At 39.9% G+C, this 9,257-nt stretch overlaps 1 protein-coding gene across 1 annotated transcript in view; it reads left to right on the top strand.

Moving 5' to 3' along the window:
* The window catches only part of LOC102207930 (retinoic acid receptor beta), a 123,924-nt gene that overhangs the window by 77,153 nt on the left and 37,514 nt on the right, over positions 1 to 9,257 (top strand). Inside the window, exon 3 of the mRNA XM_005748881.1 lies at positions 4,827 to 4,968. Coding sequence (XP_005748938.1) covers positions 4,827 to 4,968 — 142 coding nt within the window. The remainder of the gene's footprint in view (positions 1 to 4,826; positions 4,969 to 9,257) is intronic.

Genomic DNA, 9,257 nt, shown 5'->3' on the forward strand with positions numbered 1-9,257 from the left:
TGTGTGTGTGTGTGTGTGTGTGTGGTAGAAGTATCGGTTTTTGTACTCTGTATCGGCAAGTACTCAGATCCAAGTATCGGTATCGTATCGGTTTGAAAAAATTGGTATCGTTGCATCCCTAATAATAATAGCCCAGTTGTAAGTAAGCTTACAACGCCTCTCTCTGTCTCTCGCTAGCAAAGTTGACCCAGACAACAAAGTAAAGCTAGTTTTCGGCTACGAGCCCGACACGAACCCGACGTATTAGCCAGAGGTCCCTTTACTGCGGTTCGGAGCCGCGGACCTGTTTTATATAAGCGCGGAATAGTTTTCTATACGAGATCGCTGCAAAAAGTGCAGCCTTACCTAATGTCCACCTACTGTTACTCATTTTATATCAAGATTTAAACATCTAGCTGGTGTTGGTATGGAGTGTAACCTTCAGTAATAGTAATAAATCACACAGCAATAGTACATTCATGTAGTTGTAAAAAGCATGATCCAAAGTAATCCAAAGTATTCAGAATCCGTTACTCTCATTGAATAACGTAACGGAATACGTTACAAAATACATTTTGGGGCATGTAATCTGTAATCTGTAGTGGAGTACATTTTAAAAGTAACCTTCCCAACACTGTATGTAGTTTGTCATATCTCTCAGCAAAAAGCATTACTACTTAGATCATCTGCTTCCATCTCACCCTGTCCCTAGGGACCTCTTCTCAGACACCAACCCTCTGCATGTCCTTGTTTACTACATCCATGAACCTCCTCTGACGTCTTGCTCTTTTTCTCCTGCCTGTCTGCTTCATCTTAAACATCATTTGTCTAATGCAGTAGCTTTGGACGTATCCAAATAAGCTTTACCTCTCTAACTTGTCTTGTCTTATAAGACAAACAGGACAAATTGTCTTATTTGTCTTGTCTATCTCAGTCATTCTCAGTGAAAAAAAATATTAACATCTGACGTTTTTCACTCCCAACATCTCCAAACCATACATCATAGCAGGTCTCACCATCTTGTAAACGCTTGCTCTCACTCTTACAGCTGTCCTGTCTCAAATCACCTTTGGCACTCTTCTCTCCCCTGCATTTTCTCTCTTCTGTCGTCTGTTTAAACTCATCTCTGTTTATTAGTTGTTCACTTTTCCACCTGCCTCCTTGTCATTCACACACATATTCGGTCTTGCTTCTTCTGACTTTCATTCCTCTTCTCTCTAGGGCATGCCTCCACCTCTCCAGGTCTTCCACCTGCTCCCCAATCTCACCACAGATCACAATGTCATCTGCAAACATTATAGGCCACGGAGACTCCTGCCTGACCTCATCTCATCTGTCAACCTCTCCACCATTGCAGACAAGATTTCCATCATTATTGGGGAAATTTAAAAGTCAGTGTGCACTGTAAATCAATACAGATTTAAGGTCTGAGTCTTATTACCCACTGGAGCAGAAACTGGGTTTCATCAGGACGCTACAACACAGTACAAACATCCCCACAGACACAGTGGCCAGGAAAGCAGAAGAGCATCATTTCAAGACGGCCCAGAGTAAATGTGGTTATCCCAGGAACAGCTGAGGCGCATTTTCTCAAGCCATAACATTTCAGTGGTTTTCAACGCCCCCGCCCCCCTCTCTGGTCCACAGGAAGGACTAGGTCCCCTTGCACAAAAGGGTCATGTAGTGTATCCGGTTCAGTTCCAGGTGGATTACCATGATTTATATATTGGGGAAATCAATTTATAATGTACCACCATGGTACTTTGGTCAATGGTCACAAGAGTTTGCATATTAATGATGGTGAAATTGACCTCACGACCCATTGTTAGTCAGTTGTACCAGTTGCAGTCATGTAAACCTACAGTTTATAAGGTTAGGGAGACTGAGAAAGAGACTTGGATGAGTGATGAAAAGTTTCTCCCACTGAAAATGCAATGTCCACATGAACAGAATCTACTCTCTGGGGCCTCTTGGAGCCATTTCATAATTCATTTCATCAGTTCAAACAGTTGTACGTAAGTACTATTCATATATGTCAACACTTTGCCATAACCTGTCAGAAGACTCAGTTTCCACTATCAGATGAGTAGAAATTGGTTAGGATGTTCAGGAACAATCCAGGAATCACCAAGGCTCAAACCTGCAATGAACTGAGAGCTGCTGAAACACCAGGGTCACTGTCCACAGTGAAGTGCAATTTACCTTGACATAGACTGAGAGAGTGCTGACCAAGAAGGAAGCCCCGGCTCCAATATTGACAGCTTCAAGTTTTACTGAGATTTACAGCTGCCCACATGGTAGGGCTGTTCGATATAACGATATATATCGGATGACGATATAAAAACGTCTATCGTTTCATTTTACGCTACCGTTTGTTTCGTGGTGTCGCAAAATACACTGTTTACGGCAATATTTTTTCATCGTTTTGATGTCACTGTAGTGGCTATATTCATTTCTTAAAGTTCTCTCTTTCTCTTATATTTAATATAACCACAAGCGCCTGTTTTTATGGGTTGTCGTTAGCAACAACGATGGTAAAACCATCGCATGTCCGCTTGTTTATTTTCCACACAAACCTTTCACAATAAAGCTCAAGATCCTGTTGAGACTTTTCAAAATAAACTGAATCACGTGAAAGATGCAGATTATTTATGGATGAGAAGCAAAAAAAGAGCCGCCAGGTGCTAAAAAATAAACCTTAGACTCAAACGTTAGAACAGGCGTTTCCCCGCAGCACGCCGTGTAATAAATACTCACAAAGAAAACGGCGGCCGTTACAACTTATGTCTAAAGATGTGTAGTTTCATGCATCAGTTAAAACACTCGACTCCAGGTACACGACGCCCAGCTGGAAACACTTCACCTGCCCGAGATTCACAGAATTTACAGAAAATATTAAATATTTTGTGATTTATATCGTTATGGGGACGGTAGATGTCTTATATCGGGATATGAGATTTTGGTCATATCGCACAGCCCTACCACATGGACAAGCCAAATGAATAGAGTTTTATGGTCAACCAAGACAAAGACTTGAGCTATTTGATTATATTAACAAGAGATATATAGGTAAATGGACTGGTTCTTATATAGCGCTTTTCTACTCTTCTGAGCACTCAAAGCGCTTTACACAACTTGTACATTCACCCAATCACATTTTTCTAAGTGCTTTCTAAGTAACATTCACACACACTTTCATACTCCAATGGCTGCATCTGAGAGCAACTTAGTTAGTATCTTGCCCAAGGATATTTGGCATGCAGACTAGGGGAAGCCAGGAATCGAACCACCAACCTTCCGATCAGCAGATGACCCGCTCTACCACCTGAGCTACAGCAAGTGTTCATGGATTTCAAAGGTGAGGCTTTGAAATCCATAAACACTGTCAAGCATCGTGCTTTGGGGTTGTTTTGCTGCTAGTGGTATAAGCACAATGGAAAAAGTTGAGGGAATAGTGAAGAAGGACGAGTACTTCCAGATTCTTTAAATTCACCTCATATCAATATCTATACGATTGGGACACAACTGGGTGTGCCAACAGGACAGTGATGTCAAACGCATATCAAACTGGTTTGGGATGAATAAAGCAGGCTAATCATGAAGCTTCTGGAACTGCCTTCTAAAAGCCATGACCTCAATCCTATTGAATATTTGTGAACCATGCTTAACTGCCAGGTCGGTGCCAGGAAACCAACCAATTTATATAAACTCTACCAAGCATCGTTTTCAAATATCAAACAAAATTATGCCCAAAGCTTATTGATGGCTATCAGAAGTGTAAATAACTAAAGGCTTTACAAGGAACTTTTAGAACAGCAAGATAATAATGTTTCATTTTTCTTATGTTTGTTAATAACTGCATACTGTAGAATAATATTATCACAAACTTATTTTGATGGCACCCAGCTGGGAAGGACTGTCTGTTCAGCTGCAAGTCAGAACAGTCCAAAAGCACTGAAGATGGTGGTTAGCCACTCTGTGGGAAAACTTTTAATTTAAACCAAAAATGCTCCTTAAAAACAAATTTGGCCTTTAGCTCGTTAACTTATATTTCAAACACAGCACAACACCAGTAATTTCACTGAGCATTTGAGCAGTAGTGTCCATTCTGTCCCTTCATTCAGTTTAGGAGGTCTCTTTGTTATTCACTGAAGATGCTCTAAGAGCAGCTTTTATGAAGGAACTCACTTGGAATTGTTAGTACCATTTATGCAAGTAAATCATCTTCCTTTTAATCCAGCTCCTGTAGATCCCAAAGCAGAGTCTCTGAAATAGAAATGATCTTCTCCATCAACACACATCTTTCCACTAACCCAAGGTTTTTAGGCACTTTGTTGCCTAAAACTTTTTGGACAGACTCACAGATTGAGTTCATTTGAAATCCTCTAGTAATTAATTATTAGAACACTCATTTGGTCTTCTGCAGAAATTTAATGTTACTTTAAGTAACATTACTTTAAGTACAGATATGGCAAGTTGTTGGTTAAGTCTTTCATACTGTACGAGCAGCCTCACTTTTTGATACCATTAAATTCTTTAGTGTCTGTTCCTGCTTGTATTCAATTTCCCAGCTCAAAGCAGCATTTGAAGCTCCCAGCTGGGACACACTCTCTTTTCGCTCAGTATTAATGGCAACAAAAAAACAAAACATCCAGCACATTGTTATACACACTGTTGTGACGTTATGATATCCAGTGACAAGAGGATTTCAGTGGAGCTGTGTGGATGTTTTAGCAAAAATGCAGTTGCAGAAGATTAGAAGTGAAGTGAGGATAACTATGTGAGACGCTGCTTTTATAATGCATCCCCACCCTCCCCTGCCTTCCTATATGTATCTGTCTCTGCAGGGTTTTTTCCGCCGAAGCATCCAGAAAAACATGGTGTACACGTGTCACCGGGACAAGAACTGCATTATCAACAAGGTGACGCGGAACCGTTGTCAGTATTGCCGCCTACAGAAGTGCTTTGCAGTTGGAATGTCCAAAGAGTGTGAGTTTCTGACACAATTTACACAAAGTACTGATGTGAGCAAATTAAATACAGCTGTTGGTTTGAAATAAAGGATTTGTTGTGGTCTATATATTCCAAGCAATAGTAAAATCAGGCGTATTCAGTATTTATTTTTTCAAAAAATAAGAATTGCAACATTTAATTTGATTAACTTATGTAGAGGAGTAACTGTCTGCATTTGCATTAATATATAAAATGTCCAAAACAAGAGAAAATATGATTTTTTTAATACAGTGAAAAGATGGAATTGGAAACATTCTATCAGACACAACTTTTCAAAAGGACGTTTAGTGTCATTGTAGTTTTGTTGGTTGAACTTAACAGATTTAGTGCTGAGTAATCAAGCATTGTTTGTAAAAGATGGCTGTAAGCACTGGATCTGAGAACTGAAGTGCAATATCACTGGGAGCCGGCTATATAGTAGTTTTTCATACCTTCATAAAACATCTTGAGTCACCCATTCCGATTTCTTTCACAAACCTCAAAATATTATGTTGAAATGAGCTAATTTGACTCCTTCTGCTCAGTGTGATGGTGGTCCTCGTGAAAATAAATTATTCATTAATTTGATATTAGCCCTCAACCAGAAGTTTCACTCTTATGTTTCACTCTGGTTACCAAATGCAGTCACATCTTGGTTCTTAGTGCTTTTTTACTCTACCTGAGCACTCAGACTGTTTTATATAACATAACCATTCACACTAGCACTTTTTTCAACACCTAAGCACTCTCTATCTAACATTCACACACATTCAAACTCCAGTGAACACATTATTGCCCAAGGATAGTTAGGCATACAGATCAGAGCATCTGGGGCTCAAACCACCGACCTCCCGATTAGACTTATTCTACAAAGCTATAATTTATTATTTGATTTCTAAGATATAAACTAATACGTTTTAATTACAGACATGTGAAAATTGTGTTTTTCACAGGACTGTGAAAACCAGTACATACTTACTGCTTCTAGAAGTAAGAACTAAGTCCTGCTAATTTATCATCAGAACGTGTGACCATTTCTACAAAAGGTTTTGTCATGTTACTTGTCTGGAACTTATTTTCTCTAAGTTTATATAAAATCAGTGTTAGTACAAACAATGGCAGTAAGAAATATTGTTTTAAATAGCATTTTTATCACTTTGCCCATCAGAGCAGTCTAGTGATATTGAAGGAAAGGTCAGAGGTCAAATGTGATATTTTGTCAGTTTGACCATTTTTTGAATGAAATGCAATTTATAATCTTCTTTCTTCAATCCTCCAATCTACTGAACAAGACCAAACAAGGGTCAACAGCAGAATGAGCTGATTGGTGTTGACAGAGAAGAGTTGGAAAGCTTTTTATGGGCACAGCCCAAATACTCAATTCTGCTCTTTAACACACAAATGCTTTGTCCTTACAAATGCAGCTTCATTTAAAGGGATATTAACAGGCTTTCCGATGACATAAGGTTTCTTGCAAAGAAGTATTGTTATAAAAAAGATATAATCCACCACAGACAGTGCAGTTTGTTTAAATGAAGGGATGCTGCTGCAGGGCAAGTATTGCTACTCTGGCTTTACAGAGTAATTCCATAGTAACCTGTATTTTAGCCAATTCAATTCAGTTCAATTAAAATTAATTCAGTTCAATTTTATTTATATAGCATCAGAACAGCAGGCACTTTTTATTGTAAGATAAAGACCCTACAATAATACAGAGAACACCCCAACAATCAAGAGACCACACTTGGTGACATGGGAAGGAAAAACTCCCTTTTACCAGGAAGAAACCTCGGCCAGAACCAGGCTCAGGGAGGGGCGGGGCCATCTGCTACATCCAGTTGGGGGTGAGGGAAGGAAGACAAATAGGCGCACTGTGGAGGAGAGCCAGAAGTTAATGATGAATAATGATTAAATACGGAGAGGTGTATAAACACATAATGAGTGAAGGAAAAGGTGAGTGAAGAAGAAACACGTTATGGGAAGTCCCCAGCAGCCTCGGAGCAGGATTTTGAATTCTGGATTTAACAGGAAGCCAATGAAGGGAAGCCAATACAGGAGAAACCTGCTCTCTCTTTCTAGTCCCTGTCAGGACTCTTGCTGCAGCATTTTGGGTTAACTGAAGGCTTTTCAGGGAGTTTTTAGGACATCCTGATAATAATGAATCACAGTCGTCCAGCCTGGAAGTAATAAATGCATGAACTAGTTTTTCAGCATCACTTGTTTCTAATTTTAGAGACATTGTGCAAATGCAAGAAATTTCTTTAATCAAACTATCTGTACTTTATCACTTGCTGTTGTTAAGACCCTCAAGATCCTCTGCATCACAGACATTCATAGGAACAGTTTGCATTTCATAGGTTACTGGTGTCCCTTGACTGAATCAGAATTTATGGTTTAGGTCCACTTTACGTTCCATTAGTCTCAGTGGGGAGGGGGTCCATTCCCTTCTGTTATACACTCTAGTAGAAGTGGAAAATATGATATCGTGATTTCCTTCGGCTAAGCACCCCCACAGGGCCCCTGATTAAAAATAACTTACTCTATTTCCTATATTCCTGTTGTGATCCTCAGCCTCTTACCCTAACTACCCTAACTGTCTGTTTGTCAAATAAAGCTGTCTTTTTCAGCTTGGTTTGCCAATACAACCCAAAAACTACGTTCTTTGGTTTGTATTGCCAACTACTAGGAAATGATACTGGTATATGGGGATTCTAAATAACAGATGCATCCAAATATCATGTCACGTTTGAGCTCTGATGTTGCATCTGCCTTTCTTTCAAGGTGACCCCAAAATGCATAATATCTTCAAAGAAGGTATTATCAAGACAAGGATAATGAGCTGCCTACTTAGTATAATATTTTATAATAAGGTTCTAATGTCATTATTCACAAGTCAGTACCTATTATGCATTACCTACTGCTGCATAATGTTTGTGTAATCAAAGTAACCTTCTGTCTGAGTTTTGTCTGAGTTTTACTGCTTTACAAACTTCTTAAAGTATGTTTTTTAAAGAAAGGAAAAAATGACTACATACACAACACGATTTTCTTAGAGTTAAATACTGCCCAGAGTGAGAGCTGCCTTTACAGAGGTTTGCACTCTCTGGAAGAGAGTTCTTTCTTGGTTGATGGTTTCAATTAGTCTTATGTATGTGTGAATCATCACAGTAATATATAAAATTACTCCCAGTGTTGATCTTGTTACAGGGAATTCTTACAAAAAGTTACAACTGGCATCTGCTGGATGTGCTAGCTTGCTTAATTGTCCACAGACAGGAGTGTTAGCTAATTCCCGTCACTACTAGCTATGGTTTGCTCATCTCTCCTGAACCCAAATTTTAACCATAGATCAGCTGTCATACCAGTTACCCTCCAGTAAGGCGATCTTATCTGCAAGACTTTATTTGGATTGTACTAAGGACTTTCAGAGTAATTACCAGCTTTTTAGGCCTTACAAGGCAGGCCCTCGTAAGAGCCATAAGCAATGGCTCTGACTTTGGATTGTGGAGGTGATTGCTCTTTGGTATACTAGCCTGCAGCAGCAGGGACCAGAATGCCTGCAGGCTTACTCCACTCATGGTCTGGCAGTGTCCTGGGCCCTTTTCAGAGGAATGTGAATCCAGGTATCTGTGCAGCAGCAAGCTGGTCTTCACCTCTCACCTTTGTCCGGTTTTACAGGCTGGATGTCTCAGCTTCAAGCAGAGTCCTCACCTATCCAAGTGCGGACCCAGAGCCCAAGCAGTGCTGGGCTCTGGGTCCGCACTTGGATAGGTGAAATACTGGCTATTTCTATGACTGCTTGAGATAAGCTTGTCTAACAATACGGGACCCTCCATTTTTCCATAGTGAGAAATGCTAGGAATGAGAACCTTAGGTTACTTTGTAACCCCGGTTCTCAGAGTAGCATGAGTGAGATGTCTCACCAGACGGCCCTTCTTGCTGGGATGAAGCAAGAGGAGGGGCTTATCTTGAATAAAGACTATGCAATATTTATATTTAAGAGTGGGTGGCTTGGTCCGACATGTTCATTGCAATCACCAGCCAATCAGAACTGGCAGAATGAGATACATGATTATGAGGAATATGCAGGGAACCGCATCCCATAGTGGACCCAGAACAGTACACAGCAAATCCAGCATGTCCAAATTAACACTGTTGGATTTGATTTCAACACTATTAAAGTGTCTATATGGGTCCACACCAGAGAGTGTTAATTTAACTCTTTTTGGAGAGTTGGTACGTTAACTCTGATTTAGTGTTAAACACCAAATCTGTCTGGAGTTGAT

This window comes from Pundamilia nyererei, unplaced genomic scaffold, assembly GCF_000239375.1.
Source record: "Pundamilia nyererei isolate P.nyererei 1_Seehausen unplaced genomic scaffold, PunNye1.0 scaffold00232, whole genome shotgun sequence".
In the NCBI taxonomy this organism is placed as follows: Eukaryota; Metazoa; Chordata; class Actinopteri; order Cichliformes; family Cichlidae; genus Pundamilia; species Pundamilia nyererei.